The 21837-nt window shown below is 39.4% G+C and overlaps 1 protein-coding gene across 1 annotated transcript in view; it reads left to right on the top strand.

Moving 5' to 3' along the window:
* Positions 1–1219: 1219 nt before the first annotated feature.
* The window catches only part of CHSY3 (chondroitin sulfate synthase 3), a 243613-nt gene continuing 222995 nt past the window's right edge, over positions 1220–21837 (top strand). Inside the window, exons 1-2 of the mRNA XM_050945692.1 lie at positions 1220–2100; positions 5356–5639. Coding sequence (XP_050801649.1) covers positions 1395–2100; positions 5356–5639 — 990 coding nt within the window. The 5' untranslated portion in view covers positions 1220–1394. The remainder of the gene's footprint in view (positions 2101–5355; positions 5640–21837) is intronic.

The raw sequence follows: 21837 nt of genomic DNA on the forward strand, positions 1-21837 counted from the left end.
TGAAGGATGCTGATATCACTAGTGGATGTAAATATTTTGGGCAAATATCAATGGTAAGACTGTTAAGTTTAAAAATTGTTTATAGATGTGGACTGAAAGTAGTTTGTCACCTGTCCATTATTTTAATACTTATGCCTTTGAAGGAACAGGCTTTTACATTCCCAGATCTATACAATTATCATTCTTAATGATTGGAGAAATTAAGACTGGGGGAAGCTATCTAACAATTCTGAAACTCTTAGTAACATATTTAGCAAGTTATGAAGCAAGCCAGGGAGGAGGGAAGGAATACACTTCCTGGCTTGAAAGTTATTAAATGTTCAAAGCCAAGGAACAGATGGGGTGGAGGACTGAAGTTTCCATGCCTCCCTCACAAAATATATCCCCATTTTGTCTTTAGTAATTATCCTTTTGAGGGGAAAAGCGGGCCCTTCTCTCTTTTTGCAAAGTTCTGTGACCTCTTTTAGCTAAAGGAAACTCGTGAGTGCTGGTGATGCAATAGCTCTTTACCGCTTTCCCCCTCATAGCGGTGAGGGATGAGTAAATGTGGGGGTGCACTGTTAAGCGCCCCCCCCCATATGCAGCCTCGATTGGCCAGCAGCTGCTGTTGGAAGGGGCATTTCCCTCGTTAGTGTTAAGCAGCCTGATGCTCCCAGAACTGGGAGGGGACAGCGTGGTTGCTAATTTAGCCCAGCCTGATGCTTTAGGGACTTTCCTGACCCCCTTCACCCAACCCCGCTCCCGCAGCTGCTGTGCTGCGGCTGAGTAGTGCGGCCGGGCAAGGACATCGAGAGGAGCCCAGGCTGGAGGTGGGAGAAAGGACACGGGTGCTGCCCCCGGTCGGAGTTGGAGCACGGACAGGGCGCGGGGAAATAGGAGGGGGGGAGCCAAGGGAGGATAGGGCCCCGAGCCGGGCAGGGGGCGCAGCGGCAGGAGGACGGGGAGGAAGATCTGGGAAAAGGGGGCGGCCCGTAAAAAAATCGTTTCCTTCCGGAGGAGAAGCAGCTGCGGCGGGGACTCGCCCTGCCCGGGGTCCAGGCAGCGGCGGCTGCTGCTGCTCCCTCCTGGGTGAGGCGCTCGGCGGCCGCCGCGGGAGTGGGATGAGCGGCGAGCTGGGGCCGCCGCCGCCGCCGCGTGGAGGAGGCTGAGCGGTGGGAGGGGCGGGGAGGGACCAGCCGCGGCGGTGACAAGGTGCCAGCAGTGGAGGGACCGCCGCCGCCCGGCTTCTGCTGCCGCCGCCGGGAGAAGTTTCGCTCCGAGCAACAGACGCCAGCAGCCGCCGTCGGAGCTGGAGGAGGCGCTGGGGCCGGGCCGCCCGGCAGTAACTCGGCATAGGGACCTCGGCAGCAGCCTCCTCGCCGCGCAGCTCGTGTGCGGGACCCTCGCTCCGCACCATGGCAGCGCGGTCCCGCAGACCCTGGCTGAACGTGGTGCTGGGGCTGGTGCTGGGCTTCACCGCCGCCTCCTGGCTCATCGCCCCCAAAGTGGCCGAGATGAGCGAAAGGAAGAGACGCGCCTCCAGCCTTTGCTCCTACTACGGCCGCGCGGCGGGGGGCGCCCGGGCGCAGCAGGAGGCGGCTGCGGCGGCGGCCGTGCTGGGGGGCGCCGGGTTGAGGAGCAGCCCTTGGGAGCTGCAGCCGCAGGCGGAGGAGAGCACCGTCCCCAGCCCCCCAGCCGCGGCCGGCGGGGAAGGGGAGCCGGAGGAAGAGGAGGAAGCCGGGGAGAAGCGGAGCGGCAGGCACGGCAGCAGCCACAACGGGAGCGGGGACTGGGGGGGTCCCGCGGGCAGTGCCAAGCTCCGCAACTTCCTCTATGTGGGGGTGATGACGGCCCAGAAGTACCTGGGCAGCCGGGCGGTGGCGGCGCAGCGGACCTGGGCGCGCTTCATCCCCGGCAGGGTGGAGTTCTTCTCCAGCCAGGGCTCCACCGCCCCGCTCGCGGGGCCCGGGCTGCCGCCGCTGCCAGTCGTCGCCCTGCCCGGGGTTGACGATTCCTACCCGCCGCAGAAGAAATCCTTCATGATGATCAAGTACATGCACGACCACTACCTGGACAAGTACGAGTGGTTCATGCGGGCGGACGACGATGTCTACATCAAAGGTGATGGTGGGCACCCAACACCCGTCCCCAAATGCTCAACCCCTCCCGGGGCCCTTCCCAGAGCTGCCAACCTGGGACCGGCTTGACCTGGGGGGAGAGTCCCATCGGGGGCAATGACAAGCCACGTGACTCGTCAAAAGCTATAAATAAAACCCGTTTCTATCCGCTCTTCTCCCCCACTCTCCAGAGCTGCCAAACCGGGACCATCTGTACCAGAGAGAGTTCCACAAATGGGGGAAACTTTAACTATTTTATTGAAACGCACTTAAATAACCACTCAAGCCTTTTAAAAACTCCCTTAAAACTAATACCAGTATGTGAGCGTCCTTCATCCTGTGCTAATCCCCGCCAGCAGGTCTGACTCCTCGGTTCTTCAGCGCGTCCCCACTGGCCCGACAAACACGCCACCTGTGTCTGTCTGTCTGTCTCTGGGTAGTTTTGAAAAACTTAGCCAGCACTTTGTGACTTCTGTCAGAGATCGCTAAAAGCTAAATCTCTATCTTTTTGTCTGTTAGTCCCAACACTTCGGCAGGGATTTATAGCTGGAAACAGAATTGCCAGTACAGGTGTCCGAGGGAATTCAGTTTTGTGGGTATGTAGGAAATGAGTCTGCGCTCTCGCTTTTGCTCAGGCTTGAGAAATGAATGTATAATACAGGGTTTTCGCCTGGAACCCTAAATAGTCTTTTAAAGGAGCTCTTCAGTGTTATCCCAGGGTAGTTCAGAGATAGTGGTTATCTGAGGGATTAGTGTTGTTTTTTCTCCTTCACTCCAGTTTTTCTCTTCCCCTTTCGCCCCTGAAAGCCGGGACAATAGCAGCTGAATGCAATTACTTTTATTTGCAGCAGACTGTAATATTGTGTATGAACTTACCTATTATCTTTAAACACTGATTCCTACAAGATGCTAGTAACTTGCTATTCACTACTCCTAAAAGTCAGTAGTAATCCTCAGATCTGAGATATGCTAAGGCATTGTTATCCCAGGACACTTACAGTTAAGGAATGGGGATCCTTTTTGGTACTAACATACTTGCTTGCTAATATAGTCAGTTGCTTCCGCCGCTGAGTAGCGTGGAGCATACAGCTAGCGGTCTTTTGTAATAAATGAGGATGAAATGTCCAGTCTGTGAGGCTTTTAAAAGTGTTCCACTTCCCTTAAAATACTTCCAAAGGGTGTGTTGGTTCGAATCCAGAGAAACATTGACGTATGTCTGTTCTTCGAGGTGTTGTGGGGTTTACCTCGCTTCTCAATTCTTTGTGCATGTACTGGGGTGGTTTCCAAGTGATGTTATACAAGGCACAGTAGTTGGAACTGTAATCAGGTTGCATAGTGAAGGCAGTTGGTGGGACGCTGAGCTTTTAGTGATATTAATATTCAGAAACCAAGACTTTTTCAGTGGAAAATCAATATTCTTGAATAGCTTAAGGGTGGTGAAGATGATGTGCTGGAAATTATGCTTAGGGATCAATCAAATGCCTCGCTGTTTGAAGCAAATATTTATTTTAATGATGTGCCTCTAGGTTGGGTGACTTAAAGAGGATCAGTTACTACAGTCTGGGCACTTAACTTTGGTCAAAGGAAAGAAATCTGCCAGGTTTCACCAGCTGCAGAATTTAAGATGAACTTTAGGGAAGAGATTAAGCTCACGCTGGTGGGAATTCAGTTATGCTTTTCACAGTTGTGCGTTTAAAACTTCCCACATTGCTCAGCTATGCAGCCTAAGGGTGGCAGTCCATCCTCATCTTACTCCTCTGTATACAACTATTGCAGCTCACAATGCAGGTAATATTATACGTCAGACACCCATACTACTTGGGCACAGCAGTATGAGTTAAGGACTGAATTTAGATCTGGCAAAAGTCATTTTCAGCAAATTTAACTTTTTTAAATGAAATACATTAAAATTGTATCTTTTGCTGCTTTTTTCAGATATAGATATTTTTGATAAAATAATTCCTTTTTGCTGTTCCATGCATCCTTTGAATCCAGGATTTTTCTTTATTTTTTTTGCCCATTAATGTTACAAAAGTTCCTTGTCAGGCCATTGTCATGCTTTGCAGTGCATCTCTGAAAAGCTTTTGCAGCATGCTTTCTATTCAAGTTTTTAGTACCATTGGAAAATGGCCTTCTGATACATGCTGCCTTACAATGTTTGCTTCTGCTTAAGGAAAAATGCTTGTGTTCTGATAAGCAAAAATTTCTCATCATCAATGATTATGTATATTAGCATGAGGGCTCAATTTGCAGTGCCTGTTGAAGGTGTTATGGAATGTAGCAATATTGCTAATGAAGGAGATGATTTTCTACCTATTTAATTTTGTCACTTTATTTTTTTAAATGACTTTATGGACTAACATGCTTGCTACATTTCATAATTATATGTTCACATGTGTATATGTATACATTTAACAGTATAGAAGTAGTACAGAAAGAAACTGCCACTCTTCTTTTGTACTCATCTGTAACTTGGAAGCCACCAATTTTTGTAAATTGCTGCAAGGCTAAATTTATATGCCAAATTGAAACTTTAAGAAAATATTCTCAAAAGGAGAAATTGATATCAAATTATCTTTTGCTGTACTGCTTTGCATCACTGGAAACATCTGAACAAGTGACTGAACTCAGGTATAGACTTTGGAGGAATATGAAAAAATATTTGACAAAAAACAGGTTTAAATTAAATACATCAGCTGTATTTTTTTAGTTAATCCTGTTATATTTATTTCTGACATGATTTTCTCCATTTGGGGTAATATATCAATGCAGAGTTTGTCCATGTAAGTTTACTAGGATGTCAGGTCTAATTATGACTTCTATATGCTTCTCCTCCTTATTTTGGTAGAAAACTTAACACTGGAAATGGTGTTCCAGTACAGCTATAGTGACAAACCATCCTAATGTAAGACACATTTTATACTGGCAAAAATGATGTTTTTTCTCCATATAGCTTGTAGCAGTTGTCCAAATGAAAGGGAACTATACCAGCAAAAGTACTTTTTTGTTAGTATAAATGTGTCTACACTGATGCTTTTGCTGATGTAAAATGCCTTAAAACTTACATCAGAATAGGAAAATTGGTTAGGTGTGACCTTTTTTCTTTTTAAGTGTGCATTGGAACACAGAAAACTACATTAGACTATTACAGAAAATTATGACAAAGGTGCTTGTTACGTTTAAAGAATGGTTGAGATGCAGAAAACTAGATAACTGTTAGAAGAGCTGAAGAGATAATGCTCACCGTTTTTCTTCCTAGGTGAAAAATTGGAGGAGTTCCTTAGGTCACTGAACAGCAGTAAACCTCTCTATTTGGGGCAAACTGGTCTGGGAAATATTGAAGAACTTGGAAAACTGGGGCTTGAGCCTGGAGAAAATTTCTGCATGGGAGGGCCAGGAATGATCTTCAGTCGAGAAGTTCTCAGGAGAATGGTGCCACATATAGGTGAATGTCTTCGAGAAATGTACACCACACATGAGGATGTGGAAGTGGGAAGATGCGTCCGACGGTTTGGTGGAACCCAGTGTGTTTGGTCGTATGAGGTAAGCAGTAATGGATATATCATGATGGCTTTAATATACAGATTTCTATGTGAGAACGTAAGTAAATGGATCTCTAATCTTTCCTCCTCTTTGCTATTTTTAAGTGCACATATATCAGGATGTAAATTACTGATGATAAAAAGATGAAAAATACATTCACAGAGCCTCATCACTGAAAAATATTTTGATTTATTTCTGCCTATAAGTACAAGTTGTTTTCAGGTGCTAAGGTGAGCTCATATCAGTAAGAAGCTGTGTCATAAATATGTCATTTTATATATATCATGGCTTATTATAATACTAGCTTAAGGGTGTATATGCATTTGTTCTATAAATTACAATTTGTATAAACATGCATATTAACATTTGGATCACTATTTTTCTGATTGTACATAATATCTTTGTCTTGTACAATCACTCAACAGATTATATCCTTCTGTGAGTTCTTCAGCATTGTTATTGTGATGTTCAGAGTGTAGTAGCATTTAGTATTTTCCTAATGGTTCAGATATACTTTTAATAAAGAACTGTTTGCTTTGTGAGAAAGCAAAGTGGTATGATAACTTATCCTGGAGTCTAATGAAATGGTGTTTGATGAAGAATATATCACACCAGTAGATATAGGCAACATAACAAATTATAGAAGTCAGACATATTCAAGGAACACATAAATTCCTCTAATATTCATTCAAGTTTTTAAGTAAAGGTACATATTAGGCTACTAAAAATTTGGTTGCAATACTGATATTATATTTTACAAAACTATATCAACCTCTATAGCTGTTTTACTAGGAGGGCTATAATTAGGTGTAAGATTATGCTTGTAGATAAAAATATAGACTCAGAGTACATGAACAGGAGTCATAGCTGATATGGTGAATATGATTTAAGCTATTTTGATTGGTTCTTTAGTATTGATGTATGCTTGCCCTTGTGGCACCATCTTGTTAATCAGGAAAAAATCATTTCAGTAGGCCAGTGAAAAAGGTTATGAGCCATTAAAGACAAAAAGGCAGTAAAGTAATTGGTTTTGTGTGTTGTTTTTCAGAAAGCTTCAGCTAAATGTGGTCTTTTTTTAAAATGGCTTTGGAAAGCTACATTGGATGTAAATAGGTGAATGATGGCTAAAATCTCTGCTTAGTAAAATATTGCTTGCAGATGGTGGGAGTCTTCTACTTAACCACATTATCAATAAGTGTGGTTGAAGATTTATTTTGAGAACATTTTGTGTTACAGTGCATAAAATACACTAGTGGCATAGAAAAATTGCTTAACAATAATGAAATAACGATGTGCATCATGCAGATGGATGTAAAACTTTGACTAGGATTCTCTAATCACCATTTTAATCAAATTACTAAATTTGGATCCAGAACCTACATTCTGATCTATTTGGGCTACTCCCACACAAAGCCCCATTGAGTTACAGGGGAGTTACAGGGGGTCTATCCATGCATGATAGAATACAGGATGGTGCCACAGTCTTAACGGTGCCATTCTGAGAGATCGTGGTTCTATTTCACCCATTCTTCTTTGTTGTCTTGGTTAATCCCGCTCCCTTCCCCCCAGGATAACTGGCAATCAAATTCTGCATCGAGCTCCACATGAACAGAGAGGTCCACCTGCTTGGGGCTCAGGGAAGGATTGTGGCCTTAAACTGTCTGCTTTTTGGAGATGTGTTTATGCAGCACTTAGAATAATAGGATCTCCAATTCTGACTGGGACCTTTGGAAGTCAGTGCCATATATATAATATATTAAATAAAGAAAAAGTGAAGTAAATGTTTGATACTATAATATTAAATGGTGATTTTGAAGTGTCCTAGTATTAGAAGAATTTTGTCACTTCACATACAAAGAGCTCTAAAATACATATATGATTAAAACAAACTTTTTGAGACAATACATTAGTTCTGAAGTATTAAATATTAAAGTTAGGTATAAAGGAGAAGTGAAATGAATAAAAATTCTTCATAGCAAACTAAAATGCAGTCATTTTTAGACATGAGGAATGCATATATTTTCTATTCGTTCATTGAGATGTGCTAAGAAGTAAGGTGGGATTTTAAAATGGAAAAAGGAAAAAAATAGATCTGCAACATATTTTTAAGTCACATTCTGACAAAATATATTTTTAAAATTTTATGAAAAAAGGATTTTCTTGAAGCATTTAAGATCTACTGGTAACATATTTTACAATGGCTCCGTGAATAGTGATGATGTACTCCTTTATGATTTTCTTAGAACAGCAAGCTACTTCACATACTTAAGGTCAATTTTTTTCCCCTCGGGTAAATGCATACAACTCCTGGCGCCAGTCCTGTACTCCTTATGTAGGCAGACATTGAGTCCAGGTGGGTTGCAATACCTGGACACAACAGAGTGACTTCAGGGCAAAGTTTAATCCTTCTTTATGAATTTCCACGCTTCTGTTGAGCCTTATTCTGCAGCAACATACAACATAAATTAGGACTATCTCCACAGTAATTAATGGATTTCAACTGGTGTAAGCAAAAGCAGAATCAGGCCCACTATTGCATTTCTTTGGGGTGAGTCTGAACTGTAAGTTCTTAGTGCAGACATGGAACAGTACTATTTACAGATTGTGTACTTAGCTTTCAGAGAAACAGGTGGTCATAGTTCTCTATACTGTAGCCTTATTTTCTCAGTTGCAGTTTTTTTTCTCAGTGTGCTTTTTAAGTCATACGTGAAGATTACCTTCAGAAAAGTCAGTGTTATACAGAGCACATCTTGACGGTTAAACATCAGAACTGTGTGCTGAGTGACAAAAGTAAGATGGGTAAGAGTGGCAACCCATCTGTGTGTTTTCTGCTTCTGTTCTGTATGGATTTAACCTCTGGCAGCTAATACCTTTTTGTCTACACTATGTGCAAACTGACATTTTAAAAACCTGTTAATGTATTTTAAAACATTGCTCATTTTTCCAGTGTAGAAAAATACAACGATGATTCAATATTCAAATTTTTGGTGATGTCACACTAATTGATATGTAATGGACCAGACCTGACCTTACCTGGTTAAGGTAAACCCTATCTCAATGTATTTAATGCAGTTTTGCCAGCCCTTGCTCCCAAAAAATCATGAGCCTTTGAAAAACTTGCAATTGTCTTGTGATTTTTATGATTTTTTTTGTTTGTTTGTTTTTGAGCTTTTCAGGGTTCATGTTTTCAAGCTTTTCTTTGTAACCCTGAGGTCTAGAAACGTCCATTTTATTTTTAATGAGATTAGCTGTGTTGTTAGTGATGCATAGTTTTATAAACGTTTATATTCTATAGCAGGAGTAGGCAACCTATGGCACGCGTGCCAAAGGCAGCATGCAAGCTGATTTTCAGTGGCACTCACACTGCCTGGGTCCTGGCCACCAGTCCGAGGGGCTCTGCGTTTTAATTTAATTTTAAATGACACTTCTTAAACACTTTAAGCCTTTTTAAAACACCTTTTAAAAAACCTTATTTACTTTATATATAACAATAGTTTAGTTATATATTATAGACTTATAGAAAGAGACCTTCTAAAAACATTAAAATGTATTACTGGCACGCAAAACCTTAAATCGGAGTGAATAAAGGAAGGCTCGGCACAGCACTTCTGAAAGGTTGCTGACCCCTGTTCTGTAGAATATAAAATATTACAGTATTTTAAAACTACACATGATTGTTTATTGGTTTACCATTTTAAAGGGACTTGACTGTGGAAGCTTGTATTGGATAATTTATTTGCTGTGTGTCCTTTTTTTTAAATGATAATGCCGATTTTGTTAATTTTTTTTTAAAAATTGTATCCCCTGGGCATAAAATAGAAAACAGTTAATACTATAAAGCAGGAAAATAAAATGCAGGATATAACTAGCTGCATACATCACCCCATCAGGAATGGGACATCATTATTGTGCATACTGGGTACCAAATTGAGCAGGAGGTGGCAATTGAGGTAAGGAGTGTGTTTCCAGAACTGAAAAAGGAGAATCAGGAAAGATGGAAAGATAAGTCAAAGACCCCTCTTACCAAGTTGATTTGGGACATTCAAGGCATAACTCTGTTAGGCTTTTGGTTTATTCAGTTTGCATATGATTTTATATTTTTTTCTTCAGTGCAAGAGAAGGCATATTCTTGAAACTAAGTACTTCGTGAAATGTGGTACATGTCCTCTAATCTATTGTAATTTCTACAGCATGTGTAATATGGACTAATATTGTATGTGGCTTGAGAGTTTTCTTTTTCTACACATCCAAATGCATAATTCTAATACCTGTGTGCACAGTTTACCATCAGTTTTATATGGTTCTATGAAAATGTTCCAGTATGTTGTTGAAAAATAGTTAAAGGCTGAGACTGTTTAATAGCCTGCTTCTTGCTGCCTTCTGACAAAGATATATTGTAAGCATGCTGAATTATACTAATAATAGGAACTATAATTAAAAGTAAATCCACAACGAGATTCTGTTGGTCATAATATTACACAAATGGGTTTTTCCTTCTTCCGTTATTTTTTTTAAAAATAGAAGAGGTGTATTACATGCAAGCACCCAATCAAATAAAAATTGGCCATTTCAGGAAGTGCACCTTGAAAATGGATTGATGTCTCAGCACTTATATGAAACTTTAGGATCCTTATAAGTGGACCTCTTCCCCCTTAAAATCCCTTGGGATTTTCCCATCAAAGTCAGTATTGCTCTTTGTATCTTTAACTTCTAATTTATGTCTTGTGCCTCTTCTTTGTGGCTATAGGGTGGGATGGGGTGGGGGTATGTACATAGGATAATACACATCTGCGGACCATTAACAATGGTGGCTTGACCACAGAGCCAGTTGTGCTGCTGGGGGAAGGCATTCTATATGGATGCCCATAGTTCTGAGGGGTTAGGGTTTGGATTTCTTATGGATTTTGGGGTTTTTTTTTTTTTTTCAAACAGGTGCTTCACAGGGCTTCACAGGGCTACTATGTGCTTCACAGGGCTACTAACTGCTCCTTTCTGGAGGGAAAAATGCCTTGTTTGTTTTATGATTTCATAGATGTGGGAATTCTAACTTAGTTTTTCCCTTGTATATGCTGATATGTAGAAGAGAATGATGATAAATGAAGAGGACAGAGGAATCCATGTGAGTGTATTTTGATGTCTAATAAGCGAAATGAACCTGGATACATTAATTTCAGTAAGTTTTACTCCTAGAGAGAAGCACTCATTCATGCATAGCATTGCATCTTGATAGTGTTAAAAAGACACACAATGGGCATCTCTTTTCTCCTACATTAATATTTTCATAACTTGACTGTTGTCTGAAGACATTTCATCAATATGAATACACTTTCAGCACAAACCATAGAAATTTTTCAGTTTTAACTTAGAAATGGCTTATATTTATCAAAACATCAGAATAAGCATGTGAAAAAATTATATTTGATGGAAAAACAATTTTGTCTTTTTTTAGTGTCCAAATGACCTATTTTTTCCTTTCCATATTCACTTTTTCACTTTAAATTTCTCATCTTTATTCTCAGCTCAAAGGTGAAATTTTGCCAGCAACGTGCAAGCCCTTGAAAAGATCATTATAAACTGGCATGTCCATTATAATACAATTACAATGATGCCATTAAAGAAAACTAGATAAGCATGTGTTTAAAAAAGACAGTGCTCTCTAGGATGCTCTTAAAGTTACTGTGACATAAGACTACTGTACTTCCTATTGGATTTAATTTAAAATCTGTTATGAGGTCCATCTTCACAGTGCATGTCACACTACATAACATGGAAGAGGCTTGGCTTCCATGAACAGTCTTGCAGAAAGGGAACTTTGGGGCAGGAGGTGGGGAAGCACTGTTTTAGTGCTCAGGATGTGTTCCCTAATATTTCATTTGTCTCTTGGATTCCCTCTATCCTTTCCTACCTAATCTTCTCTTTATCTTGAAGTCACTGTCAATAGAAAACATCACTAAACATAAATACACTGCAGTTTCAGTTCAGTACCACCATTATCTTCATTGTTCACCAAACTTTACATTCCCCAAGAATTCAGCAGTTGGATTTGTTTTTCATACACTTTATAGGCTTGGTTTTGTTTCTCCTCCATAATTCTGCAAATACAGTTCTGACTGTCCTTAAACATAAGTCATCCAGACAAATAGTTTTGTGAAACTATGTTGCCTGAATTTTCCTACAAGGTGAGTTGTTTTCTGCAGATGAAAATGTAAATAAAATGTTATAGTTGCTTTTAATGTATGCGACCATTCTTAAAATTTTATTCATTGTTTAAGCTTGATTTTTCAGTGTTGCTTTTTACATTGTTACCCGGTTGACAAAGTACTCTTTGATCTGTTTTCATACTTGTCTCCTCTTACTGTGATTTAAGTCTGTGCTCTTGTGCTTTCTCTCTCCCTTCCCCCCCATCCTTTGACAAGGTCAGCAAAACAGGTTATGTCACAATATATATATATTTAGGTCTGATTGTTTATAACTGCCAGTTGCTTTCTTAATGAACATTTCACTATTGTGACATAACCTATATCTATATCTATATCTATCTATATATATGTGTGTGACATAACCTATATATATATATATATATATATATATATATATATATATATATATATATATATATATATATATGTATGTATGTATGTATGTATGTATGTGGAAGAAAAGATATTTTGAGACAGACATTAACTCTTTAAGTATTATTTCAGCTGTAACTACAAATTTAGAAAACCAGAAAAATACATTGGGCTATTACACCCATGGAAAAGAGAGCAGGATATAGCCTATTATTCATCATAGAGTAATGAGCTATCAAAGGTCCTTTCCCTGTCCTTGTGTGTGGGTCCTGGGAATGCTCTAAAAGTAGAGAGAAATATCTATTGGGTAGTCGAAGAACTGGGTCATTCTAGGTCCTTGTGCTTTGTCTAGTCTGTGGTTATCTTTCCAAAGCAGTACTCTACCCATTCCAGAGCTATTATAGTACATATGAGAAGATCACTGTTGGTATAGGCAGTTGATGTGATAGTGTTCTTAAAATATATTGTCCTCTAGCTAATAAGTGACTGGTAAATGTTCCAAGCCATGTAAGTTATTGGGCCTAGCGTAACATTTGTGGCTTCGGCGGTATTATGCCAGGGAAATCTTGGCTCATTTTGTTTACTATATTGTTACAAATATGTATTGTTCAATAAAATAGATAAAGTAGACAACAGTCTTTTAACCCAGAACTTCTTAACAACTGAAATCTATGATTTCAGATGGCTCAGTGGGAAGGGAGTAAATCTAGAAGGGAAAAACATTTTGTTTTAATGACTAACATTTTGCTGATTTAATCCATATGTAATTTTGCCTTTTAAGTCTGGCTAGAAAGATGGAGTCCACCTAGCAATTTTATTAAGAAATTATTGTGAAACACTTTTTCTCAAAATCCTGTTTTTTAAAACAAAAAAAGAGATAAGGTATCTCAGGTTCAGAGAAGATTGGTTTAATCTGGAACAGGTGCAGAGAAGAGCTACTAGGATGATAGAAAAAGGAGGACCTGTTTTATAAAAGGAGGCTGGAAGAACTTTACTTTTTAGTCTAGTAAAAAGAAGGCTGAGGTGGATTGTTCTCTCTAAATGCATGTGAGGGCGGGTAAAGAAGAGGGTGAAGAAGAGTTATTTAAGATCAGAGATGGTGTTGGCACAAGAATAAGTGGATGTTAACTGGCCGTGAACAAATTCAGGCTGGAAATTAGAAGAAAGAATGGGGTTCTCAAGCAGACTCCCAACAGGGGTTGCGGGGCAAATAAAAAGAGCAGAACAAATTTATTAGTGCATTTATATGAAATGGTTACTTGTGATGGTAGGGGACAGGGCTCAAAAGACCCGGGGCTCATTTCTGGTTTACATCTTCTGTTTCTAAATACTCATGCTTCAAGTTTTCAAACAGCCATTGGCAGGGACCGGGAAGGTGTGTTTTCCCCCAATGTATTCTGGGAGGTTTTTTTTTTTTTAATCTCTTTCCTCTGAAGCATCAGGTTTGGCCAGGGCAGGAGATGGGACAGGGTGGGCAATGGCTCTGAGGTGGCACCAAGCATTCTCTCTCTCTCTCTCTCAGGTGCTTGGCTGGCTGGTTCTTGCTCACATGCTTGGAGTCTAACTGATCACTATATGTAGGGTTGGGAAGGAATTTTTCGATAGGTAAGATTGGCAGTCTTGGGAGTTTTTTGCTTTCCTCCACAATGTGTGGGTGTGTGTTATTTGTCTGGATTATCTGGGTATATCTTATTTATTCATTTCCTGGCTGTTTAAGGGGGCCTCAAGCACTAGTACACCTCGGTCTCCCCTATTCTCTTCCTCTGGCACATAATAGTTTGGTCTCCTGTGGGTTGTAATGTGCTGGTCTCATTGTGGGTTCAGTGTGCGCTTGCTGGGTGGTGTTAGTGCCCTGTGCTATACAGGAGGTCAATCTATATGATCTGGTCTTCTGTTGTTTCCTTCTGTGGTGCTATGGGTACTACCTCTTCTCTCTCCAAAAGAAAATTTTGCTTTTCGAAAACCATGGTCTTCAAATATTAATATATTGTAATTCACAAGAGGTGGTGCCTTTTTCTAGTTTAGAGGGGATGGGGGGGGATGATTTCAATATGTTTCAATAGTAATTTCTGGGTACTTCATGAGGCATGCAGATGCAATGCATGCTCCATAAACTCTGTATGGGGGACAAGCGTGCTTCTTAAAACTTAGAGGCCATGTATGTTTTATGTAGAATGTATGGGCCAAATGCACGTTTTTATAGCACATGCATAGCCGATGCTTCCAAGCTCCTTTGGAGTGCCTAAGCTCTAGAGGGAACAGCTTTCTTGCATTTCCTCTCCCACAGAGCTTATGAATTTAGCTTCTGGCTTCACTCTTGCAGATCTATGTAACTATTTAATTAAACTAAATAAAAAACAGTATTTTAAAGGTAGTTCAAGGTATTATACCAACCTCTGAGTCATCATCCTGATTTTTTACAACATTTTCTTATTTTTAAAACAATCTTTCTTTCTCTTCTTGTTGTGTATGGGGATGTGCACACAAGCACAGGAGGCTGACTGTAGTGAAAGAGTGAAAATGATTATACAAAGTGATGTATAATGCCCAGACTAAACAAAAATAAAAATATTTTCTAGTCTTTAGTTTCAGCAATTTTAAGTGTTGTAGTACTTGTAACAATAGTGCATTTTAAAAAGGTGAAGTAGGTATGTTTTTTTTAATAGAATAATAATGTAACATGCCAGATATATTCCCTTATAGTTGAAGTTTAATCACTTTATTGTGGTAGTATATACAGGAAAGTAAAATCATTTAGGCTCTCACATTGCCTCTGAATAATTCTTCCATTAAGCATGTGTGCTGTAGATTCAAATTCATGAATTTAAAAGTAGACATGTAATTGAAGCCCAGGAAATCACTGTTTAATGCCTACCAAAGATGTTCTTGAATACAGATTGTTTACTGACTTTAGTGATAGCTTCTGAACCTTTCAGGCTAGTTTTTTGGGCACCTAAATAAGGAATTGGGGTAACATTTTAAATATTTTAGGTATTTTTGAAAATTTTGCTGCAGGAATCTTAACTGCAGAAACCTGTTATTGAGAATTCTGGCTATTGTTAGTGTTGTTGTTATGTAAATTTTGACTTCTACCATTGTATGCATGGTTAAGCAATTATTTCTGAAGCCTTGGCTAACTGGCGCTTTACAGCGCTACAACTTTCTCGCTCGGGTGTGAAAAAAACACCCCCCTGAGCGCTGCAAGATACAGCACTGTAAAGTGCCAGTGTAAACAGTGCTGCAAGCTAATCCCCATGAGGAGATGGAGTACATGCAGCGCTGGGAGAGCTACCATACTTGCACTTCAAAGCGCTGCCGTGGCAGCGCTCCTGCAGCAACGCTTTGAAGTTTCCAATGTAGCCAAGCCATAAGTTCTTTAAGCTTGGTGCCCAAAATAGTTCTGTTGCATTATAATATACACTTTTTTATAAACACTTCAGTTTTTGAAAATGAACATAATTTAATTTGCTGCCACTTGGAATTTACCTTACTAAAAATGGTGAGAGTTAATATTAAAATATTTCCTGGGAGTTAAGCGTCTAACTTCTATTTGTGCTTTTGAAAATCTCTCCTGAGAGATGTCTATATAGTCAGTTTTAAATTTTGAAATATATTTAACTGGAAAAACCTGCAAACTAAAACAAAAAAAACACCTACTATGAAGTAGTAACATACATGCACACATTTCATTTTAAAACTATCTGCATTTTCCACCCCCCGATAAAGGACTTTAACTAAAACACAGACATTTATTTTTTTAAATTTTATTTTATGATGGGTAGTTGTAGTGAATTCTAGCTTAATAAAATTGGTTTAGTTTGACCTTCCCACACAGATAAGATACTAGATTCCCTTTTTTTTCCTGGATAATTTCCCAGGCATCCAGCGTAACTACACATGTTATATTCTGTAAGTAGACCTCTGAATTAATAATATCTATTGCAAAAGACATTCCACCTTATTGAAAATCACAACGCTGGAACCATATACAGTATCAGTACTTTGTTGTTCTGCTTGTAAAATTTTCCATATTTTCTTGGAACATTATTGGTGAACATTCAGTACATTTCTTACTCTATATGTGTTGGGTAAATAGATGGCAATGAGGCAGATAAGAAAATATTTGTGGCATGTATTCATCAGTTTCAGCAATAAAATAAATAATTTAAACTGTATATTGTGTCTCTAATGTATTTTGCCCTATTAGTCTAGTTGATACTTATTTGCACAATATGTACGAATCAGTGACCTTGTACGAGGTGTAAATGCCCAGAACCAGTTTTTTGTGCCTTTTAGCTGCTTAAGAAGCAGTGGGTTGACCGAACCCACTTGGAGCCAAATTTTGTTCTCTGTTGTGCATGTATGGCCCCTGTTGATGTTAATGAGTGTTCTATATGTGCACATAAGAGTAGAATTTGGCACTACCTATGAAAAGCTGCATATTTCAGTATTGGAAATGGCTATTGGAATCTATCAAAGTATGTTTTAACTGACTAGTTAGTAGTTTTAATGGTATTTTTGGATTTTATATTAAATTGGCACTTTCTAAGTATTTTGTGTTTTTTGAATCATTACCATCTTGGGGTTTAGAAGTTGGTTTATTTTTAGATATTCCACCCTTGTTAGTTTTTCTACAATGCTTAAAAATCTATTTATAGCTATCTATATTTTATTGTTCAAAATACAGGTTGGGTAAAATTTTCAGTAGTATTCAACCAAGTTTCTAAGTATTTGTGCAGACAAACAATTTGAGTTGTGGAGTGCAAATATAAATAGGTATTGATCCTGCAAACAGTTATACAAATGTTTGACTTTATGCTTCTCCTTTATACTGTCAGTAGAGGAGTATGTAAGTACAGTAGTCTATAAATATTTGTGGGATGGGGCTGTAGAGACTGTTTTTAAAAAATGGGATATTATTTTCCCAGGTTTGACTTGTTTTTTAAATAGGTGAAATTTAGATCCACTGTGCATTTATTATGAATTCTCCCCATTGATATTTTCTCTTTGTTTAATAAAGTGGGATTTTTTTTTTGGTTAACATCTTCTTTTAATAGTCTATGGGGGTATTTTCGTTCTACCCTGTTTACTTATATTATTTGAAATGAATACAATAAAACTTGTTTTTCAGCATATTTGATTGTGTCAAACATATTGACTCCTCAAACTAATTTCTAAGTGCACTTTTGATTTATTATTGTAAGAATATATATGCAGTTTCAAAGCAGTTCTGGGAACAAATATCTTATTATTTCCATCTTTCTTTCCTCCAGACATTTTTTATATTTATATGTTTTCACACAGTAAAAACGTGGTCCAGTGGATAAAAGCATAGGAATGGAAGCCAGAAAATCTAGGTATTGATTTGTATGGTCTTAGACATGTCACTTAACCTATCTTTGCCCTTGTTTCCATAGTATTTCTGACCTGGCTGAAACTAGGAAACTCCAGGTACGTTTCAAGAACCTGTTCTTGTGAGATTTGCAACTCAAAGCGGTTTGGATAAATTCAGTTCAGCGTAATTGAATTGTTGCTTGTATTCCAACTGGGGAGACTAAATTGACTTGAAAGCGCTATCATTTGAAGTGTACCATATGCCAGTGCTGTCAGCATTTGCATATTATACAGACATTCGTATAGTATGGTACATTTTATAGACATAACTTTTTATTATATAGGTATTCAGTTCATAATTTGTATTTAAAGTCACATTCACAGGCCTTATTTTACAGTGGCTGACTGTGTTAAAAAACCATGCATTTAGGATAATGAAAGGGAATGTGGGTGGCTGCATTTTGAAAAAATGGATGCTTCATGTTGTCATCAAACTACATTTTCTGTCTGTTCTAGATTATCTATTAATACAGCTTTTTTTCCTGGAAAATAATTGAGTAGTGGATCAGTATAAAATAAGTAAAAATTCAGTTGCAGTTTAAGCTACCAAGGATGAAGTTCACAGGAGCCAGGTAGGACTTTGTCAGTAAAAGGCTCTAGCCTCTGGATTTGATCCTATTGGAAATATGTCATAAGCAAGTTACAAGATGCATCTTTGTCCAATTTTTCCATTAAATGTAGATTCTGGAATTGTTGGCTTTTAGCCTACTGACCCTTTTCCTCCATATCTGCCTTTAAAATAGTCGTGGTGAAGGGTCTTCAGTGTATTTACTCCTTGTGTCCCTGATTCAGCAAAGCACTCAAAAATGTACTTAACTTCAAGTATGTTTGAGTGCTTTGTAGTGTTAGAGCCTATATTAAGGTAATGTTAATTGCTCCCAAGTTAAGCCATATCTGATATGTTCAGATATCATTATCCTGAGTGTTCTGTAAATGCCTCTAATCAGTTAATTGTTTTGCCTTCTCTATAGTCGTTTTGCCTCCCTGTTGGACTGAGATCCAAAGGTTGGTGGCAAAAGAATAACAGAGGGTAATTGACTCTATGTACCCCATTGTCTGAAATCTAGTCACTGAAGACAAAGACCGGTCTCTGCACAGAATAACTGGTTTAGCCAGTGGGGGAGTCATCTTGGCAAGGGGTCATATGACATAGGGAGGTGAAGATTTTTAAAAGGGCAGAAGCTGTTCTGCTTGGGAGCCATTTTCTCCAGGCCATGAGAGAGAAGCAACACAGCACACAAGACTTCATGAAGCAGGGGACTACCTGGCTGCCTTCCTGGATCCTGATGATCCTCCAGTGACTCACAAGGGAAGGGTGAGATAGTGAGGGACACTTCATTTTAAGATTTTGTTGTTTTGTATGAACTGTACTCTCATGTGCTTTGAGTGACTATGTAAGAGCATAAATATATTAGACTCTATGCAAAGTGTGTGTGTGCAGCTGCTGCATGCCCATGAGAAAGCTGAGCTGTAACTATAACCATAACAACTTTGAGGTGGAGTTCTGGGCAAGGGATGTTTAAGAAACTGGGGTATCTTGTGGTCAGCATTAGCCCTGGGACCTTAGGGCAGATGGGCTGAGGAGCTCCATTTCTGAGAAGGGATAGCAGACTGAGAGTCAGTCCCCAGGAAACAAGCCAGTGAAGCCAAAGGAAGAACCACTGCTGCAGCCTGCTGAGGCTCCAGAAGGTTGGAACAGCCAGGGGGTCCAAAGCAGAAGAGGCTTGATTCCCCTCATGACAGTCCTAGTGAGCGTCAATGAGGGGCGCTCACTAGGATCTGTGGCATCTATCCTTTAGCCTGTTTTCTGCCCACAGAGTTTTTACGAAGTTGCTTATCAGTGGTAGTAGCTCATTTAAGATGACACGGCTTTTTTGTTTATCTTTATTTAGACAATTTGCTCATCTAAGCCTCATCAGAAAATAGCCTTTTCAAAGACACATAATACATAAGTTCTTTCTTTGATAGGTTAAGACTTTCAAAAAACATGAAAAAAATCCCGCACAGGATCCCCTTTATAGGTACATTTCTTAATTCTCAAAGGGCAGAGTATTACTGTCAAGAAGAAAGATTTCTGAAGGTTCAACCCTCCATAAGGGTGCTGCTCCATCAAAATGCTACTCAAGAAGTAATGTTTTTTCTAACTCTCATGGGCCACATGTCCTCACCTGCATATATCATACCTTAGGTTGAGAAGTCTGCAACACTGGATTTTGTTAAATTTCACACAACTACAGGCAATATATTCACAGGGTTAATCAGCTGAAAAGGAATACAACTTCTCACAGATAGTACCACGGCAATGTATTATGTAAATAAGCCGAGAGGGAGTCACTCTTCTAGCTGCAAGGAAGCGCTCAAGTTTGGAGCTGTTGTATGCAGCACAGCATTTATCCTATAGATCTACACTTAGCAGACAAGGGCAACAGCCTAGCATGTCAGCTGAGCAGAGATGTAATGGAACTGCACAAACACCCTTTAAAGAAATGTGTGATAGGTAACATTCAACTTGTTGGGGTTCCTGTACATAGACCTCTTTGGCATCTGACGGAATCTGAAGTCTCTTTGCTTTTGCTCAAGTGCAGGGAAAGACAGTCTGTCTGCATTGGTTGCTTTCCCCTGAACACCCAGGCCTCTATCACTGCATTTGATAGCACTGAGGTCTGGGATTCTAATGGACTTTGGAAAAAATCTTTCCCTTTTAGAAGTGCAACAGATATTGGTTAACTTCAGGAAGCAATTGACTAGAAAGCTATATCTCAAGTGAACTAAATTTGGATAAACAAGGTACGTAGATCAACTGTTGGCTCCAATTCAGTACATTCTTGAAAACTTGCTTCAGTTGAAGCTTGCAGATCTTTCCGTTTCCCCCTTGGAAGTGCATCAAGCATTATTAGCCTACCATGTACTAATAGATAGATCTGTCTTCGCGCATTATATGGTTAAGGAGTATATGAAGGGACTTGTCAATATGTAGCACTCTATAAAAGATGCGGTACTATAATGGGACCTCTAATGCAGCTCCATTTGTTCTCTATTCGCCTACCTATTAAAATGGCATTTTTGGTAACCATAGTGTCCGCTATGTGAATAAGCAAACTCCATTCCCTCATAGCCGATCACCATTCACTGTCTTTCACAGGGATATACTGCTTCATCCTAACACCCTAGTTTCCTTTCCTAGGTGTGGTAATCAAATTATTAATCTGCCAGTTTTCTTTCAAACCTCATGCTCACATAAGGAAGTCAAAGTCATGTACTTTAGATTCTAAGAGAACTCTAGCATACTATCTTAACAGGACCAAAGAACTACTTAAGTTTTCCAGTCTCTTCATGTGATGTGCAGATGGCCACGAGGGTTGCATTGTGTCTCCACACACCCGCTAGATGCATTAAATCAGTGGTTCTCAACCTGTGGTCTGCGGACCCCACTATATCTAAGTTTTCCAAAGGAGTCTGCATGTCCATTTGAAAATTTCGCTAATGAAAAAAGGTTGAGAACCACTGTTAGCCTGCAACTTTCCTCTATATACCATCTAACATCAAATTCTTACCTGTTGGAGATAGGTCACACTCTACCAGAGCACTGGCTTTCTAGATTGGGTGCTCACTTATGGTAGGGCAGTTCTTCAGTCTGTATTCAGTTAGAACTTTGTCATCCTCTGCTGATGGGATATTGCCTGCCAATCTATCCCATAAATGGGAATATTCAGGGAATACTTGAAGAACAAATGAATGTTACTTACATGTAACCAGAGTTCTTTGAGATGGACTCTGCATGTTCAGCTCATCATCTACTTTCTCCTCTTCTTCAAATTCCAAATACAATTTGTCTCTGAGGAGGCAATGGAAGGAAATGAGGCAGCAGAAGGCTGTTTATATATAGTATTATGGATCTATTTTTTTCCCATATATGCATGTTGCAAGGGGTTATTTATATTGCTCATTTAATATTAGCGTTGTGTGTAGTACTTTCCTTATCATGTTTATGCTATTCTATATACAATATTAGTATGTCAGTCATAAAATTTAGCATTTATTTTGAAGAAGTAAATCTTGGAGTCTTCTCCCTTGCTCAGAAAATTTCTTGGCATTGTTTTCACTGTTGGGCTTTCCTTATACTTTTTATTTTTTACTTACTCTGTGTTCAGAGCAGGGTGGGCCAACACCAGTGCCCACTCTCCAGCGTTCTGGACACTGAGTGGTGTTGATGTCTCCTCACTAGAGCAGCT

Source organism: Gopherus flavomarginatus, chromosome 3 (genome assembly GCF_025201925.1).
Source record: "Gopherus flavomarginatus isolate rGopFla2 chromosome 3, rGopFla2.mat.asm, whole genome shotgun sequence".
Taxonomy (NCBI): Eukaryota; Metazoa; Chordata; order Testudines; family Testudinidae; genus Gopherus; species Gopherus flavomarginatus.